The following is a 19,227-nucleotide window of genomic DNA, read 5'->3' on the forward strand; positions in this document are numbered from 1 at the left end:
CACAGCACAGAGCCCAGGTTGTGGAAGGCAGGCTAAACCCATTAAATGGAAACCAGAAAACAACATTTAAAAGAGCATCCATTTCTTCCTTGTATATAATTTATTGATTCAAAGAGCCCACGCAGATAAGACTAGAGTTGGTTCTAAAATCCGGCTTATTGTTTTCCCCAGCGCCAGGGGCTTAGAAGACGAATCGCCCTTTTATTAAAAAAACCAACAAACAAAAAAAAAACCCCAAAACATACATCTTTTTAAAAACGCTCAGAGAAAGGCCACCATCGGTCATATTTTTCCCTTTCCAAGGACACCATACAAATAAAGCGAGGATTAAAATAATCATCATTATTAACAAAATCTAGGAAGGCCGCGGATTACCTTTTTAATCTATGTTTTTAAAGCGAAAGGAGGCAAAAACCGGGGGGGGGGGAATGAGTGGGTGGGCTTTGCCGTCACCAATTCTGCTCATTCTTCCCCGCTGCCAGAAAAAAAAAATATCCTCATAATTCTTGGCAGAAAATCCAGTCCACCTTTTTAAAGTGCAGAAGGTCAGTCAGCAATCGAAGGCAGGAACTCGGAGAGACAAAGAGAGACTGCATGCCATTTTGGGGAGAGAAAACCTTTGAAATAGAAAGGAGAAAAATAATGAAACGGGAGCTTGGGATATGCCTCAATACAGACGGTCCTCGACTTACAGCCATTCACTTAGTGACCGTTCAAAGTTTAATAACACTGGGGGGAAAAAAACGTGATTTGCAACTGGTCCTTGCACTTAACTCAAGCAGAGACCCCGTATAACCATTTCAGACAAGTGACTGCCCAATCTCTTCTTTAAAAACTCCAGTGATGGAGCACCCACAACTTCTGGTGGCAAGCTGTTCCACTGGTTAATTGTCCTCACTGTTAGGAAGTTTCTCCTTCATTCCAGGTTGCTTCTCTCCTTGCTTAGTTTCTTGTTCTTTCCTCTTGTGCTTTGGAAAATAAGTTGACACCCTCCTCTATATAACTTGTTGCTGGCAATCCTTATGATTTATATTGATATATTGATCATCAATTGTGTTGTAAATGTTGTACCTTGATGAACGTATCTTTTCTTTTATGTACACTGAGAGCATATGCACCAAGACAAATTCCTTGTGTGTCCAATCACATTTGGCCAATAAAAAAAAATTCTAAAAAAAAATTCTAAAAATTCTCTTTGTGGCAACAATTGAGATATCGGAACACTGCTATCGTGTCACCCCTAGTCCTTCTTTTCTCTAGACTGGCTAAACCCAAATCCTGCAACTGTTCTTCAAATGTTTTTGTCTCTATCTTTCTAGCTGCTCTTCTCTGCATTTTTTCCAAAGTCTCAACATCTTTCTTATAACATGGGGACCAAAACTGGATGCCGGAGTCCAGGTTTTATAAAGAGGTACTAATACTTCACGTCAACTATTAGTAACACTTTAAAACAGGACAGGGTTGAAACCCAGCAGGTTCTGGAGAACCGGTAGCGGAAATTTTGAGTAGTTTGGAGAACCAGCAAATGCCACCTCTGGCTGGTCCCAGAGTAGGGTGGAAAGGGAGATTTTGCAATATCCTTCCCCCAGGAGTGGGGAAGGAATGGGGATTTTGCAGTATCCTTCCCCCAGGAGTGGGGAGGGAATGGGGCTTTTGCAGTATCCTTCCCCTGCCACGCCCACCAAGCCACACCACGTCCACCAAGCCACGCCCACAGAACTGGTAGTAAAAAAAAATAGATTTCACCACTGAACTTAAACTGTTTTTGAAAAAGGAAGCCAATAATTGGGAACATGTATTCTTCCAGCTTCTTCCACCCTCAATAATATCGTCTTAAGTTTCCTCTCTTTCTTTTCAAATCTTCCTCCTAAGAAGGCAACTTTTCTCATTCTTATCTGGTTTTTGGCAACGATCCGTGTCCTCGATCAAGAATCAAACTTCACTAAGACAAGGATTAGCCAAAACGCCTCCAACGGAATTAAACAATGAAAGAAACAACCGGACAACGGGAAAAGCCTCCAACGGTGCCAACGGTGTTTCGCCTTCTGCGTTTGGAATTGACGTCTTTAATCAAGGAAGCAGGTTTTGGGTTTCTCGGAGCGCCGTTTTGTTAAAAGCAGAAACAATCAGTTTGTCCCCGTTTCTTTTCAAGGGTTTCAGGTGACTCTCGGTTGTTTTCACAAAAGAAGAAATGCCAATTTAACCCATTTGGAAGGAAACAGCGTGGAAAGTTAATCCAGACTTAATCTGCTCTCTAAACTCCTTTTTTTTGTCAGAAGGATTGACAGAATAAAATGGGGGGGGGGGAGAGAAAGGTTGGGATGAATTTATTAAGGGACAAAGGGAGGGGGAGTTGAAAAAGCACTAATTAATTTTGTTCCAGGCCTTGCTGATTCCAGCAAGCTCCCAATTTTGTTGGCAGCACCAAATACAGGGCATCCTTAATGTAGACCGCCATCTGTTTAAACCGTTGTTAAACGGTTTAAATTTACAAATGGTCTCGGAGAAAGTAACTTACGGACCGGTTCTCAGATTTACGACCGTCGTTCCACCTTCATGTGATTGTGGCGCTCAGCAACTGCGCGTCACAAAAGTGAGATCCCGTGACCCCCAGGGACGCTGCCACCCTCATAAATATGAGTCGATTGCCATGCGGCTGGATTTTGATCACGTGACCCCTGGGGAGGCTGCCACGGTCGTAAGTGTGAAAACCGGTCAGACGTCTCTCTTTTTTTTTTATATACATTTATATCCCGCCCTTCTCCGAAGACTCAGGGCGGCTTACAGTGTATAAGGCAATAGTCTCATTCTATTTGTATATTTACAAAGTCAACTTATTGCCCCCCCCCAACAATCTGGGTCCTCATTTTACCTACCTTATAAAGGATGGAAGGCTGAGTCAACCTTGGGCCTGGTGGGATTCGAGCCTGCAGTAATTGCAGGCTGCTGTGTTTTAATAACAGGCTATCTTACAGCCTGAGCCACCACGGCCCAGTGTTTTTTCCAGTGTCGTCATAATAACTTCGAACGGTCAGTCAATGAATGGTCGTAAGTAGAGGACTAGCTGTAAGACGCTCCTGGAGGCACGCAGACTACCGTTCAAGTCCAAATCCGCTTGGACTTGTGTCAGAGCTCCAGGAATTACATTGGGGGGGGGGATCTCATGTGTCCCCCCCTCACACTTCCCCGGAGCTGCAAGTAGAAAAAAAAGGGGAGAGGGGTCTGCAAAAGCCCACAGCCCCAAAATACACACCGGAGGGTTAGCTGAGCCCCAAACAGCCTCTGAATTCGGGCAGCGAGATCAACTTGTTGCCGCTGAGATCGCAGTAATCCAGGAACTTCCGGGCGCAACGTTTGGGCCGGGCGTTTTGCTTCATGTACAGCTTGAAGGGACGCAACTCCCGCTCGCTCACGCCGTTGCTGAAGTCTCGGTCCAGGTGGGTGAACTGCCAGCGCACGGCCCGGTCTTCCAGGCTGGGAGCTGCCAAGGAATCCGGAAACCTGCCGAGAGAGTGTCGCGTTTTTTAAAACCTGGTTAAATTGTTGCTGCAAGTCAAGACGGCACGGGTAATGCTCCCAACGACGACCCTGGGAGGTAGGTTGGGCTGGAGGGGAAGCGACTCGCCCCAAATCCCCCAGGTGGGACTAGAACGCATCACTTCCTGGTGATTGGCCCAAAGTCACCCAGCTGGTTTTCATGCCTAAGGCAGGACTAGAATTCACCGTCTCTTGACGATTGGCTCAAAGTCATCCAGCTAGCTTTCATGGCTAAGGCAGAACTTGAACTCATGGCCTCCCAATTCATGGTCCTGAAACTACCAAACTCTCTCTCTCTCTCCCTCCCTCCTTCTTCCCTTCCTTCCCTTCCCTCTCTTCCTCTCTTCCTCTGCCTCTCTCTCCCCCTCTCTCTCTCCTCCGGCTGCATGTGTCTACGAGGTCTACAGGGTTCATATATGCCAACTGTACAAACACTCTTAGCAAACTCTCTAAAATTAACCAACCAGGTCCCAAAACTTGAGTTTGGCGTATGGTCCTCCTCCTTTCACCCAACACCTGCATCCTAACTCCGTGTTTCTCGATCTTGGCAGCTTTAAGGGGTGTGGATTCCCAACTCCCAGAATACCCTAGCAACCACGTTGAAGTCAACCCATCTTCAAGTTGAAAATGCTACCTGGGGAATTGTCGAAGTTGAAATCCACAGACCTTAAATCTGAGAAACTGCACAATATCTTGGATTGTGCGGTTGTTGTGGTCCGCCAGCAGCCTGTAGAGCTGGCAGCAGAGTTGGACAGCGATGAGGCTGAGGAAGAGCATGGGCCAGTCCTGGAGGCTGGGGAAGGCCCGGATGAGGGCTCTGCATCAGAGGCAAAAGTGGGGCAGGGCCATTGGGGAGTGATGTGCGGACTCCGGAGCCTCCAGAGGTTGACAGTAGTGAGGCAGAGGAACAGGAGGAGCCTGTTCCTAATGCACACATGAGAAGAGCTGCCAGAAGGCAAGAGCAGTTCAAGCAAAGAGGACAACTCGAGGGTAGGGCCAAGAGATGATTGGCCCCTCCCATAAGGCTTAAAGGACCAGCAACGGCGTTTGGGCTCTTTGTCGGAAAACAACGTTGATAGCCTTGCTCCTTGTCTTGCTGCATTTATTTCTTGTTGGTGTCTTCTGCTTTTGAACTTTTGCCAAGAAAAGCCTTTGGCAGTTTGCCTAATTAGACCAAGGTTGGTGATAAGACTGAAGAATTGTGTTAGGAAGAATTTGCTTTAATTTAGTTGAACTACGCTGAGAATGAAGTAATTCTCAGCTGTTCGAATAAAGTTTGTTTGTTTTTACTGTTGTGTCTCGTCCGATCTCACCACAGCCGGGGCCTTCTTATCTGCTTCCAAACACGGAGGAATGGCCTAGTATGCCTCCCGGCCCCAGCCCTGGGTCCATGCCCAGACAGGCTGAAGAGGAGGAAATACCTCCAGCCCCCAGCTCTGGCTCCATGCCCAGGCAAACGGAGCAACTAGACCCCTCCCCCTCCTCCACAGCATGTGAGCCTGAGGGAGGTCAATTGCCAACAGCTGCCGACTGGAGTGACCCTCGCGTCAGAAGACTTGATAGGCGGAGGCAACAGAAGGAAGGGAGGGGCAGGCCTGGATAAGTGCTGAGTCTTGGAGCCACACCCCATGGCCTATATAAAGGATCTGCTTTCTGGCATTCTCTGAGTCAGGCAAAGTCTAAACATATCTTGCTGAAGTCACTTTCTGGTCTCCTGCCTGCCCTGAGGACTTTGCTAGGACTTTGGCAGAGCTGCAGAGGCATGCCTGATTCGGATTTCCCTGACCCGGCCGTCAGCGGAGGAGTGGGACACGACATCTACATTGACTGAGTTTCCTCCTACCTACTTGGGCCTGGGTCACAACTGGGGTTCACTGACCGAAGGCGCTTCCTTTTTCGCAATGGGCGAGTCGAATTTACCTGCGGTACGGAATGGTCATCAGCCTCGATTGCAGCATGTGAGAACTCAACGCTTTGATCAGTTGGGTAAGGAACTGCGTTTTCTTTGACCCGGGACAACCTAATTGGGAAGATCAAAAAACAGGAATCTTTCCGACAGAAAGCTGCAGAAAACCCTTGTTGAAAATAAACGTGTTTTCTTACGACTGTTTTTAAAAGGAGGGAAACAGCTCTGACTTACCTGGCAGGATCCGATCTCGGAACAAGGACCCTAGTTCCGTGCTCTTGGTAGCTGTATCAGCTTCACAGTCCGGAGGAAAGTTTCTGGGAAAACGACGGAGAAATTAAAAGAAGGCCGTTTGGGGGCAGTAAAACTCCCCGTCTTTCCCAGGGGAGCCCCCTTTTTTAGGGGGTGATGTTAGGAACTGAAAAAAAACTGCAGCCCAGACCGGTTCCAGATCTGGGTCTCTCCCAATTTTTTCTCTCTTTCAACCTCTCCCAGCCTTGGGGATATCGGCTATGTTGGGACTGCAATTCCCAGAATTCCTCAGTTGTCAATGGGAATGCTGGGAGTTGCAGTCCCAGGACACACCCAGACAAGTGGTTTAATGGAGGAGTCTCGGACTTTGGCAGCTCTGTGACCAGTGAACTTCAACTCCCAGAATTCCTCAGCCAGCATAGCCAACAAGGGTTTTCTGCAGAATTCTGGGAGTTGAAGTCCACAAAGTTGCTAAGTTTCGAGACCCCCCGCTTTCTGCTAAAGGAGGGAGGTGTCACTGAACATAAGGGAGGAGAAAGGGACTCAAACTCTTGAGTTCAAGACAACTACAGCACTGACCGGGTGGAGGTCCCTGGGATGGGGCGGCCGCTGACCACTCGCACGCACCAGCAGTAGCCTGTGGCTTGGTGACATTGCACTTCCTTGTAGGTGCCATCGCCTTCGCACTCTGGGATGAAGGTGCCCTCCTGTTGGTGCTGGCGGGCCTCGTGGATGGCTTCCCGCCGTTCCTGTTCGCACGACGGCGGATATTCTGCAGGGAAGGAGCGTCAGGCGCAAGAGAAACCAGGAACAGGAGTTGAGTTCAAAGGGCTAAAAGTTTATCGCGTTCTACCTCTACGCAAGGATCTGATCTACTAATGGTCAAGCCCAATTGGTGCCAGATAAGAATCAACGGAATTCATGGGAGGGCTGGACTGGTTTCTCTGGTGGGAACGCCACGATTCTAAACTGATGGCACGTTTGACCCCACCTTCCAGGTCAGCCTGTTCAACGATGAGGATGAAGCAGATTTTTCTTAGCAAATGCTAAAATGATTTTCAAAAATAGACTGGAGAACCACTTGACTGGGATGGTTCAGGTAGTCCTTGGCTTATGACCACAATGGACCCCAAAATTTATGTTGCTAAGCAAGACAGTTGTTAACTGAATTTTCCATCCATTTTATGACCTTCTTCTCCCAGTTGTTAAGTGAATCACAGCAGTTGTTAAGTAAGTAATACAGTTGTAAACTGAATCTGGCTTCCCCATTAACTTTCTTCGTCAGAAGGTCGCAAAGGGGAATCACGTGACCCCGAAACACTGCAGCCGTCATAAATAGGAGTCAATTGCCAAGATTCCGAGAGTCAATTCCTAAATCCGGACTCTGGACAGATCTGGCATCAGGCAGAAATAATTTTCTAACTTTTAATGGTCAGCTGTCCAGAGTTGCTTTTTAGAGTGACATGAGCAGCATATAAATGTAATAAAGACATTAGTAAGGAAACGGGGCTCACCTTGAGCCGGTTTCGCCGTGTGGTTGGTCTTGAAATCCGGAAGGATGATGGGAATCAGGAAAGGCAGGGTGGTGCCTTCTGGGTTACGGAGGAATGGATCCATGATGGGCAGGGAAGCAGAATAATTGGCAGGAAACAGAAGTGGGTGTGGGGGGGGGAGTTAGAGCAATCATGTGGCATCTGGAAACCCTCTTATCACACCCAACTCGTTGGTGCCTCAATGGCCCTTCCGGTTTTCCTCTTGCCCAGCCCCCCCCCCCCGCCACATCCAAAGGGTTCCTGGTCTTGTTCAGGGTTGGGGGGAGTCCATCCTGCCAGGCTTCCTTATGGAGAGACCACCTCTCGCCAAATAGGGCAGGACAGCCCACCCCAACTAAGGGCAGCTGTGCCACTCACCCACTTGAGTTGCCCACTCAACCGACAGCGACTGCCGCTGCTTTATATCCATGTTCATGTATATTTACATTCCTCAGTGAGTGAGTTCTAATCCTGCCTTGGACCTGAAAGCTGGCTGGATGACTTTGGGCCAAGTGCCATGAGACTGGGAGTTCTAGTCCCGCCTTAGGCATGATAGCTGGTTGGGTGACTTTGGGCCAAGCGCCAGGAGATGGTGAATTCTAATCTCTCCTTAAGCATGACAGCCGGCTGAATAACTTTAGGCAAGTCCTTCTCTTTCTCAGCTCAGCCCACCTCACAGGGTGGTTGTTGTCGGAAGAATAGGAGGAAGGAGTATTAGATATGCTTGTTAGTTTCTTGATAAAAATAGTGAAGGTAGGATATAAATAAATAAATAGAAAAAGAGAAGAGGGGAAAGAAAAAGAAAGAAAAAGAAAGAAAGAAAGAAGGAAGGAAGGAAGAGTGAGAGGAAAGAAGGAAGGAAAAAGGATACAGGAAGGAAAGGAAGGAAGGAAAAAGGATGAAGGAAGGAGGGAAGGAAGGAAAAAGAATAAACAGGAAAGGAAGGGATTCTTGATAAACGGGAAGGAAAGGGAGGAAGGAAAGGAAGGAAGGAAAAAGGATAAAGAAAAAGGAAAGAATGAGAATAGGGCAAACCAGGCGTGGCAGCTATAAAAGTCCACATTCAGTGTCTCCATTTCAAGCATGCATTGTGCAATTGTTGCCTAGCACTGCAAACACACCCATGCAACAACAGTCCTGTTCTGGCGAGTCCAAGCAGCTTATCACCCTCCCCCAAAACTGAGGTCGGTGGCCTGGGTGGCACACTGACCGGGCATGGGGAGGGGGAAGGAGGAAGGGCTAGACCTACCTGGCTGCCTGCGGGGCACAGGGCTTGGCTGAGTAGGCCTGGGGGCGACACCTTCTTCTGCGTTCAGGGAGGAAAAGAGGTGGAAGGCAGCTATTACAGAAGGTTTAATGTCATCTTCTCTGTCCAAAGAGGGGGAGAATTTAGAGCTGCAGGGGGCGCCTCGAGTCGATGACGAGGTTCTACATTCGACGCAAACTGAGGGAGGGGGACCAACCCGAAACCCAACAGGGCAGGGGTATGCTTTCCGAAGACAGAAGAAGCTCCATCGGTTGAACTTCTGCCTGCTAAGCAAACCCCCCCCCCCCGCCCCCTCCAAAGGCACTAAAGGGAGGAATGCAGAAAATGACTTTTGTGGGTTTTTTGGTCAGGAAGGCCCCCTTCCGTAGCTCAAGTAGCTTATAAGTCGGCGTTTCTCAACCTGGGCAGCTTTTAGATGGCTGGACTGCAAGTCCCAGAATTCCCTAGGCATTTTTAGATGGCTGGACTGCAAGTCCCAGATATTCCCTAACCTGGCTAGGGCATTCTGGGAGTTGAAGTCCACACGTCTTAAAGTGGCTAAGACTGAGAAACACTGCTCTAATTCCGTGTTTTAGATGGGTCTTCTGGGGAAGGGGCTGAGGGCTGCTATGAAGGAAGGGGGGGGTCACATGAAACCTATTTTTAAGACTTCTTAGATTTCTTATCAGCAGTCAGGCTCCAAATCCCAAGAAAGGCAAGTAGAAAACTTGCCAAATTGAAGGAGACAACTTGTACCATAAAACATATGCTGTGGGAACTGTTAGGGAGGAGCTGTCTTCACTCTCATTCTCATACACAAAACTCTCTGAAATGAGTCTTGAGCTGCCCCTCCCACCTGGGAATCCAGGCTACGTTCCACTATATCCTCAAAGGGTGGGAAAACACACACCACTCCTGTTCTGCCAATGGTAGGAGGGGGCCTTTGGGAAATGCGGCTTGGGGGGGGTGTCTCCTCAGAAGGTCAAAAGAGAGAAGCCAGAAACATGCAATCAAAATCTGCATGTTGCATGAGGAAACAGGCGAGGCTTCATTGCCTCATAGTGACCGTCGTTTAGGCGTTTTTTTCTCTGCAGACATCCCTGGGTGGGTGTTTCCTAGAGGCCCAGTTATATACTCCTGAAATGCAGCTACAGTAAATGTAATATTAATTTTAATAATTTTAATAGCTTTTTTTTAACTGTACAACACTCTTTGAGTGAGACGGGCGGTCTCCCAATTAGACATAGGACTAAAATTAAGCCAATAGATAAAAAAGCCTCGTTCGCTTGTGCAACAGACCAGGGGTGCAGTACTCACACACGCCAGCAGGATTCGCAAACTGCGATTGTGAACTACCGGGTTCACAGCACCTTTTCTAGATCAGGGGTCTCCAACCTTGGTCCCTTTAAGACTTGTGGACTTCAACTCTGGGAGTTGAAGTCCACAAGTCTTAAAGGGACCAAGGTTGGAGACCCCTGTTCTAGAAGCTTAGTCGAAGCCCCCAGGGGCTACATTCCCACAACATGCTTAAACTGGGTTAGTTTGAACCTCAGTCAGTGCACGGTGTGAATCCAAAACACATGGGTTAACTCACTAACCAAGTTAGGCACATCATGCACGCTCAATCGCTGGGCATAACAGCCAGCAGAGGGCGACTTACCTCGCTTAGAAGAATGGGCATCTTGCCATGAAGTTCCCACCGAATTCATTCCTGGTTTGGGGTGGACGCAAAAAAGACAGAAGGAATAAAGGGGTAACTAACCAAGATTCACAGACAATCCTCGGTTTATAAGCACCGTTGCGACTGGAACTTCCAGCAATCTCTTTGTTAAGTCAGTCGTGCCTGATTTTGCCCCCGTCATTAAGCCAATCCAGCTTCCGCCACGAACTTGGCTTGTTGGAAGCCAGCTAAGAAGGTGGGTGCCACAACCATTGTAAATACATGCGGGTTGCCAACCACCCAAAACTGTGATCATGTGTGGTCCTGGGGATGCTGCAATGGTCCGAAGTACGAGGACAGGTTATAAGTCTTCATCATACGAAGGTCATAAGTGTGAGGACAGGTCATAAGTGCGAGGACTGGTCATAAATCACCTTTCTCAGCACTGTTGTAACTACAAATGGTCGTAACTTGTGGATTACCTGTAGGTCTTTTTCACCTTCCTCTGGTCAGAGTTTTTCAAACTTCTCAACTTTAAGACATACGGACTTCAACTCCCAGAATTCCCCTTAAGATGAAGTCCATACATCTTAAAAATTGCCAGGTTTGGAAAAACACTGCTCTTAGTCTAATCTGGATTTCTAGTTGTTCTTGATCTTTTATTAAAATAGTTCTCTTGGATATTTATTAACTTATTATTAAATGTATTAATTGTTTTAATTTAATTTAATTATTAATATTTTTTTTGAGTGGTGCGGTGGCCTAGAGGTGGGAGCTCTCGCCTCACAATCAGGAGGCTGGGAGTTCGATTCTAGGTAGCGGCAGATATTTCTCTCTCTGGGCACAATGAGTAAATATCAGCTGCGAACTCTGCATTGGCGAGAGGAAGGGCATCCGGCCAGTAAACATTCAGCCCCATTCAGCTGCCCGGATTCCAATCCGATGCAAGGGATTACGGGGTCATTAAAGACCAAATTTTTTTTTTATTATTTTCTCTGCATTAATTATTTCCGTTCAGAAGAGCAACCGAGCCCCGCAAAGCAGGAAAATGAATCTTGGCTAAATTCCTCCTTTCTAGGAACCTGGCCGGAGGAGAGAGAAGGCCTTACCTGTGCAATTGGGTGCTTGGTTCAGGGCAGACGTTCCCGCGATGGGCTTCCCTTGCGGGGTAGAGCACCAACAGTAGCCGGTCTGTTTATGGCACTGGACCTGGGCAGACGGGAGAGAGAATGGGTGAGGGGATGATGTGTCCAGGAAAATGATACAGGTGAGTCCTCCACTTACGACCATTCATCATTAATGACTGCTCAAAGTTACAACGGCCATCAAAACATGCGATTTATGACACGCATGACCGTTGCAGCATCCTTTATAGTCGCCAGCTGGTAATCCTCGCCTTACGACAAGTTCATTTAGTGACCGTTCAAAGTTACCACAGCACCGGAACCAGGGACTTAGGGCCGTTTTTCACGCTTACGACCGTGGCAGCATCCCCCATGGTCAGAATTCAGACAGTTGGCAACTGATTCAGATTTATGACGGTTGCAGTGTCCCGGGGGTCACATGATCCCCTTTTACGACTTCTGACAAACCAAGACAATGGGGGGTGGGGTGGGGGGAAGCCCGATTCACTGAACAACCGTGTCACTAATTTAAGAACTGCAGTGATTCACTTATTGAATCACTTATTGAGTCTGTCATTTGCACCTCTATAACTGTCTGGTTCGGTTCTGCAACCCAACAAGAAAAACACAGACTTCAGAGGATCATTAGAACTGCAGAAAAAATAATTGCTACCAACCTGCCTTCCATTGAGGACCTGTATACTGCACGAATCAAGAAGAGGGCCGTGAAAATATTTGCAGATCCCTCGCATCCTGGACATAAACTGTTTCAACTCCTACCCTCAAAACGACGCTATAGAGCACTGCACACCAGAACAACTAGACACAAGAACAGTTTTTTCCCGAAGGCCATCACTCTGCTAAACAAATAATTCCCTCAACACTGTCAGACTATTTACTGAATCTGCACTACTATTAATCGTTTCATAGTTCCCATCACCAATCTCTTTCCATTTATGACTGTATGACTGTAACTTGTTGCTGGCAATCCTTATGATTTATATTGATATATTGATCATCAATTGTGTTGTAAATGTTGTACCTTGATGAACGTATCTTTTCTTTTATGTACACTGAGAGCATATGCACCAAGACAAATTCCTTGTGTGTCCAATCACACTTGGCCAATAAAATTCAATTCTATTATATTCTATTCTATTCTATTCTATTCTATTCTATTCTATTCTATTCTATTCTATTAACGACCGTGGCAAAAAAGGTCGTGAAAGAGGGCAAAGCTCACTTAACAAATGTCTCACTTCGCAGCAGACATTTTGGGGCTCGGTTTTTATGGTCGTAAGTCGAAGAATTTGAAGTCTGCAACCACACCGTCCAAAAACCAGAGCTTGGTGGCAAAGGGTGCAATGTCGTTTTTGACCGTCCCTCAGGCAGCCCGTTGTCTGCCCTGCACCCTGAGCTCCGAGGGAGCCCATGGAACAGGGGTGTCAAACGCAAGGCCCCGTGGACCGGATCCAGCCTGCAAGGTGGTCAGATCCGGTCCGTGAAGCCATCTTGGAAAATGTAAAGGGCCAGCCTTGCGTGGCTTTGGCCAGGTCTACCCAGCGCAAAGAGGAAACATGCCAGCAGTTTGGGGCAAAGGTGGGTTTCAGTAGGTGCTGACCAGTTCTGGAGAACCGGTAGCGGAAATTTTGAGTATTATTTATTTATTTATTTATTAAATTTTTATACCGCCCTTCTCCCAAAGGACTCAGGGTGGTGTACAGCCAAAATAAAACACAATATATATACAATTAAAACCAAAGTAGTTCGGAGAACCGGTAAATACCAGCTCTACTCAAGTGCCAGCTGATTGGGAGGGAATGGAGATTTTACATATCCTTCCCCTGCCACGGCCACCAAGCCACACCCACAGAACCAGTACTAAATTTTTTTTGAAACCCACCACTGGTTTGGAGGGTGGCATCAAGCTGGCCACGCCCACCTCCCCACCCACCCCCGAGGTCAACCGCAGCCCCCATGCGGCCCTCACCCCTGCTGTAGAAGATGGATGTATTGACGTAGGAAGTTAGCCCCCACCCGTCTCCTAGGAAAATGAGATATTTTAGGAGATATTAAAAAGGGCAGAATATTTCCCCTAAACGGGAGGCAGAAACTCAGCCCCCTTTGTCAATGGGCCATTAAGGCCTGGGCCAACGAAGAGCCACCTCCTTCAGGCAGAGCCGTAGTAGGACTTGCCCAAAGCCCTTTCATTACATCATCACCCAGCAAGGCTCAACCATGCCTGGGACGCAGATAACCTACAAAGTTACCCCTGGCATGGCCCCATGGGAGTCTGACAACCAATCAGAATGCAAGCTCAAATTCAAAAGCCCAGAGAGGGCATAAAACCCAGGCGCTCTCAGCATGTCTTCCCCTTTTTGTCTTCTTCACCCAAGAACTTCAAGGCATGTGATCCTGTCTACCATTAAAAAAATCTTCTTTCCAGTCAGCCACCGTGTTTCCCGTGTTTTTTTCTTCCCACTTGGAACTGAACCCAGATGGACGTTTCTTCCAACATCGATTAAATGCATTTGCCTTCCGTCTTGCTATCAAGATGGGACATGATGGAAAGTTTGCCCAGTGCTGTAAGGAAAACGTAGAAAGAGGCTCACCTCCAGGAAAGCGCCGTTCTCACTACATTCGGGCACGTACAGGGCGTGGGCCTGGCGCCGGGATTTGGCGAGGGCAGTCGCCCGGTCTTCTTGGCAACGAGTCAAATTGGCACCTATGGAAGAAATGGGAGGAAGACCCAAGTCAAGATCGGGCATCGAACCAGAGTTTCTGAACCATGGCGACTTCTAGACGGGGTGGGCTTCAACTCCTGCCTATAAATAATTTGCTAATCAATCAATTCACACACCATGGTCCGGTTTTACAACCTCTTCAGCGGAAGAGGTTGTAAAAAAAAAATGCTTTTAAAAGGTTCTGGCGATCAGGGAACTCAGCTCGGATCGTCAGAACCCTTTAAAAGCAGTTTTTCTACAACCTCTTTGGCCGAAGAGGTTGTAGAAAAAATTCTTTTAAAAGTAAAAAAAAAAAAAGTTGGCCATGCCCACCCAGTCACATTAACCCCCACCACCGCCAAGCTATGCCCACCGAACCGGTAGTAACAAATTTTACATTTCACCTCTGAGCCAGTCCTTTGGAGGTCTGGAGAATTGCAGTCATAAATCAAGGATTACCTATAAACCATTTGCTAATCCATCAATCCACACTGCAGCCCTGTTTCACAGCTATGTCCACCTGGGAAAAGCCATCCTTCCCCAAAATTCTCTCCCGTGTCCGTCCGTCCCTCCTTGACACAGGGGCACCTCCCTCCCATCTCTCCCCCCTCCCCCGATCCCCGCCATCCTGGCGTCCTTACTGTTGTTATCCCGCTGGGCAGCTCCTCTGCAGCGGAAACGAGGCCAGACCTGCAGGTTGGGACGTTCACATCGGGCTTCCTGGAAGGCGCAGAGCGACATATAAAACTTCCCGTCGGAGGCACACAGGGGGCGGCCGTGTTCGTGGGGGGGGCACTCGGCCGGGCATGGCAGCCGCTCCTGGTCACCCTCCGAGATGAGGAACTGCAAAACAGGCAGAGGCGCGTGATTAAAAAACCCAAGTCGTCCTCGACTTACGGCCACCTTTGAGCCCAGGATTTCTGGGGCTAAGTGAGACATTTCTTAAGTGAGTTTTTCTCCGTTTTGCGACTAACCCCGTCTGTTAAGCGAATCACTGCAGTGCAGATGTTAGTCACACGGTTGTTAAGTGAATCTGGCTTCCCCCATTGATTTGGCTTGTCGGAAGATCGTAAAAGGGGATCGTGTGACCCTCCCCCGCAGTTACTGCAACCATCATAAATATGAAGCAGTCGAATTAAATCACGTGACCAAGCGGATTCTTCAGCGGTTGCAAATGTGAAAAAGGATCATAAGTCGCTATTTTCACTGCCGTTGTAACTGTGAACGGTCACTAAATGAACTGTTGTAAGGCAAGGACTACCTATACAGGTGGGCCCTCAACTTGCAACCTACTTTGAAGTCACAGCGGCAGTGAAAATAAGTGACTTATGGCCGTTTTTCACACCTACGACTCTTCCAGCATCCCCATGGTCAGGCGATCAAACATTCAGATGCTTGGCTCATACTGACTCATACTTACGACGGTCGTGGTGTGTCCCGGGGACACGTGATCCCCTTTTGCGACCTTCTAACAAGCCAAGTCAATAGGGAAGCCAGACTGACTTCCCAGCCGTGTTATTAATTGGACAACTTATGGCAGCTGGAGGATTCTGGGATTTGAAGCCCGTCTGTCGTACTTTGCAAGGTTGCAAGAAAAAATGTTTGTTTTTAATGGCAGGATAGAGAGGGTTGGTGTTCCTCCGCCTTCGAGTGGCCACGTTCGACAAACCTTCATCTAGGCCTCCAGAGAGGGGAGGCGAAGGCTATTATTGAGGGTCTACCTGGAGCCTGCAACATCCAGGATAGACAGTCCCACAGCCCACCGACAATTTTTGGTTCTTAGTTGCAACCCCATGGACCACGTTCCTCCAGGCCTTCCCGTCCTCCACCATCCTCTGGAGCAGGGGTCTCCAACCTTGGCAGCTTTAAGACTTGAGGACTTCAACTGCTAGAATCCCTCAGCCAGCGAAGCTGGTTGAAGTCCACAAGCCTTAAAGTTGCCAAGGTTGGAGACCGCTGCTCTGGAGTCCATTTCAGCTCCCGTCAACTGCTTCAGAGACTCCATCCAGCCGCCTCGTTCTCTGTCGTCCCCGTCTTCTTATGCCCTCCATCATTCCCAGCATTTGGCTCTTCTCCAGGGAGCCCTTCCTTCTCATCAGGTAGCCAAAGTATTTGAGTTTCGGTTGATCTCCTCTAGGACTGACCGGTTGGATTGCCTTGCAGTCCAAGGGACTCGCAGGAGTCTTCTCCAGCACCTGAGTTCAAAGGCCTCAATTCTTTGGCGCTCAGCCTTATGGTCCAACTTTCACAGCCATCCCTTGCAACTGGGAAAACCATAGCCTTGACTAACCGCACTTTTGCTGGCAGGGTGATGTCCCTGCTTTTTAATATGCTGTCTAGATTTGCCACGGCTTTCCTCCCCAGGAGCAAGCATCTTTTAACGTCTTGGCTGCAGTCCCCGTTTGCGGTGATCTTGGTGAATCTTAAGTTTCAAAGCAGGGCTGGCGCAGAAAACATGCCAAGCAAGAAGGGTTTGTGGGCTAAATTCCCCTCGGTTGGTGTTGGAGGCACCTGTCGGATTAATCTTTCAACGTGACAGCCGGCCGGGGCTGGGGAATTCTGGGAGTTGAAGTCCCCCACCCTCCCATGTCTCCAAGTGGCCCAGGTTTGAGAAACGCAGCTTTTATGCTACAAAAGGGTGTTTGAATGTCGCCCTCATCAAGCAGACATGAGGTCACCCATCACCTCCACAGGAGCTGCTGTGTGTTCTAGGGAAAGTCAGCCAGGTCTCCAATTCGGACAGCCCTTCCTGGACTGTGTAGACACAACCTCCCCCCCCCACCCCACCCACCCTCGAGTCTCCCACATCTCGTCTGCCCTCGGTTGAAGGATGGGATGGCAGAGGGAGGGGCACTGCTTCTGTGAAGGGTCTTTCAAGAGGATGGTCCTTCCTTCTGAGTCCCCCCAACCAACCAACCAACCAACCTTTAAATCATTCTCAAGGACAATCGGGATTATACAGCAATAAATTATCGGGCGTATTTAGACCAGGAAAAATATAGGTCTCTCCAGGATCCATGGAGGGGTGGGTGGTGGGCCAATCACCAGGAGACAGGGAGTTGTAGTCCGGCCTTAAGCATGAAAGGCATCTGAGTCAGGGGTCTCCAACTTTGGCAACTTTAAGCCTGGAGGACTTCAACTCCCAGAATTCCCCAGCCAGCAAAGCTTGGGGTGATTGGCCCAAAGTCACCCAGCTGGCTTTCATGCCTAAGGCAGAACTAGAACTCACCGTCTCCTGGTGATTGGCCCAAAGTCATCCATCTTTCCTTCATACCTAAAGTGGAACTAGAACTCCCTGTCTCCTGGTGATTGGTCCAAAGTCACCCGCCTGTTTTTCATACCTAAAGTGAAATTAGAACTCCCTGTCTCCTGGTGAAGTCACCCAGCTGGCTCACCCTAATATAAACTCAGCATTCATCCTGCTTATTGCAGCTTTTCAGGGGTGTCCTTTTTTGGCCATTTTGTGGTCAAAAAAAGTCAAGCTAGGACCACCCCCCCCAACGGTGGGATCAAAGCTCCACCTGGTTTTTAGGTGCAACGCATTCATACTGATCCGTATGAGTGATTTTAAGCAATTCTCTCTGTGTGTGTGGGGGTGTTGCCCTCATCCTGAAACAGACTCCAAGTTGGCTCACCGTGCAATTTTTCCTTTTGCTCCAGGACTGAAAGACGACACCGTGTCCCAGTCACCTTATTTTACGTGTCCTTTTCCCTCTACTTAACGTCGACGAACACAACACACCTCTGACCAGCCTGGCCGAGATGCCAAATCGCATCTCCCGCTGCCTCCCCAACACAAATATTAGTGCGCATTATGAAAAAGTCTGTTATGGGTGGGGATATTTGTTTATTTTGCAGTAGACAATTTATCTAATAATTCAGCCGGGGGCAGTTGTTTTGGTGGGAGATGCACTTGGAAAAATGTTGTGGTTCATAAAACGGTTCCAAATGCAACACATTTGGGGGGGCCTGGATGGTCCTGGGCGCACGCACGTCGGCTGGGGTTGGACAAGAAAAAGGCTGCCCTTCTTTGGGAACTGACATTGACGGACACTGGCACAGAGCCGACCCCAAAAAGAACGATGCGTCTAACATCCCATGCCTCCCTCGAAGTCTCCCAGTATGAGAAACAGAGGGGCCATTCGCTAGGGGTGCTTACTGGACAAACCCGGAGGCGTTTTACACATTGAGATGACACGTGAAATAAACCCACAATTATTACAGGTAGCCCAAAGTTTACAACCATCCTTGGTGCTTTCTGAGCTTGGTTGTTTCCTTGGTAGATGTTTCATTACCCAAAGTAGGTAACAAAATCAGTGCGAGAAGGAACTGTGTTTAAGCAGAGAGCAACCCCCGCTCCCTTCTAGAACTGATGATGTTACCCAGTTTGGTCATGAAACGTCTGCAAGAAAACTACCCAGCTCAGAGAGCACCAAGGACCCCCTCATTTCAACCCTGAGCTACAAAATATTCTCCCTTATTGGTTACAAGCATTTGTCGAACAACGGTTTGACGTTACAATGACACTGAAAAAAAGTGACTTACAACCTGGTCCTCGCACTTACAACCCTCACTCCCTCACAGTGACGTCATCAAAATTCAGGCGCTTGGCAAGACCAGCACTGTGTAAGTAGTATATATGTTATTTGTCTTTTACTTTGGTTTATATGTAAATAATAAAAATATATTTTTTTTAAAAAAAAATCATGCGCTTGGCAATCACAACCCTGGGTCATGTGACCTTCCCAGCTGGCTTCCAGGAAAGTCAAGGAAGTCAGAGGAAGAAGTCGCTTAAAGCCATGGAAATTTTGACACCCCTCTCCCCAATTTTGGTCGTAAGTCAAATACTACCTGTAATAGCACCATAAACATTAAAAATATGAACTGCCTTGCTTGTCTCATTAAGCGGCACAAGATTTTTTTAAAAAATTTATGGCAGTCATTCATTTATTCATTCATTCATTTATTTATTTATCTATCTATTTATCCATCCATCTATCCATCTATCTATCCATCCATCCAATTTATTTGCTGCCCATCGCGTAGTTCAGGGGTCTCTGGATTTTAATTTTTTTTTTTAAAAAAATCAAAACTTGACAAAAATGTCCCCTAAGACAGAGGTCTCCAACCTTGCCAACTTTAAGACTTGTGGACTTCAACTCCCAACTCTGGGTTGTCTTAAAGTTGCCAAGGTTGGAGACCCTATGACTTAAGATGGAGTTCAGCGGTCAGGGTGAAGTCGTTTGA

At 47.9% G+C, this 19,227-nt stretch overlaps 1 protein-coding gene across 2 annotated transcripts in view; it reads right to left on the bottom strand.

Annotated features, from left to right (window-relative positions):
• LOC131204165 (SPARC-related modular calcium-binding protein 1-like) overlaps positions 1 to 19,227 on the bottom strand; it is a 30,586-nt gene continuing 11,359 nt past the window's right edge. Inside the window, exons 2-12 of one of the 2 annotated variants that reach the window (XM_058195071.1) lie at positions 14,622 to 14,823; positions 13,870 to 13,982; positions 11,243 to 11,342; positions 10,134 to 10,184; positions 8,477 to 8,533; positions 7,210 to 7,287; positions 6,275 to 6,467; positions 5,678 to 5,760; positions 5,458 to 5,557; positions 3,254 to 3,501; positions 1 to 617 (exon numbers count right to left, since the gene is read on the bottom strand). In XM_058195071.1, coding sequence (XP_058051054.1) covers positions 3,261 to 3,501; positions 5,458 to 5,557; positions 5,678 to 5,760; positions 6,275 to 6,467; positions 7,210 to 7,287; positions 8,477 to 8,533; positions 10,134 to 10,184; positions 11,243 to 11,342; positions 13,870 to 13,982; positions 14,622 to 14,823 — 1,218 coding nt within the window. In that variant the 3' untranslated portion in view covers positions 1 to 617; positions 3,254 to 3,260. The remainder of the gene's footprint in view (positions 618 to 3,253; positions 3,502 to 5,457; positions 5,558 to 5,677; positions 5,761 to 6,274; positions 6,468 to 7,209; positions 7,288 to 8,476; positions 8,534 to 10,133; positions 10,185 to 11,242; positions 11,343 to 13,869; positions 13,983 to 14,621; positions 14,824 to 19,227) is intronic. The other variant, XM_058195072.1, reaches the window with a different exon arrangement.

This window comes from Ahaetulla prasina, chromosome 10 (genome assembly GCF_028640845.1).
Source record: "Ahaetulla prasina isolate Xishuangbanna chromosome 10, ASM2864084v1, whole genome shotgun sequence".
NCBI lineage: Eukaryota > Metazoa > Chordata > Lepidosauria > Squamata > Colubridae > Ahaetulla > Ahaetulla prasina.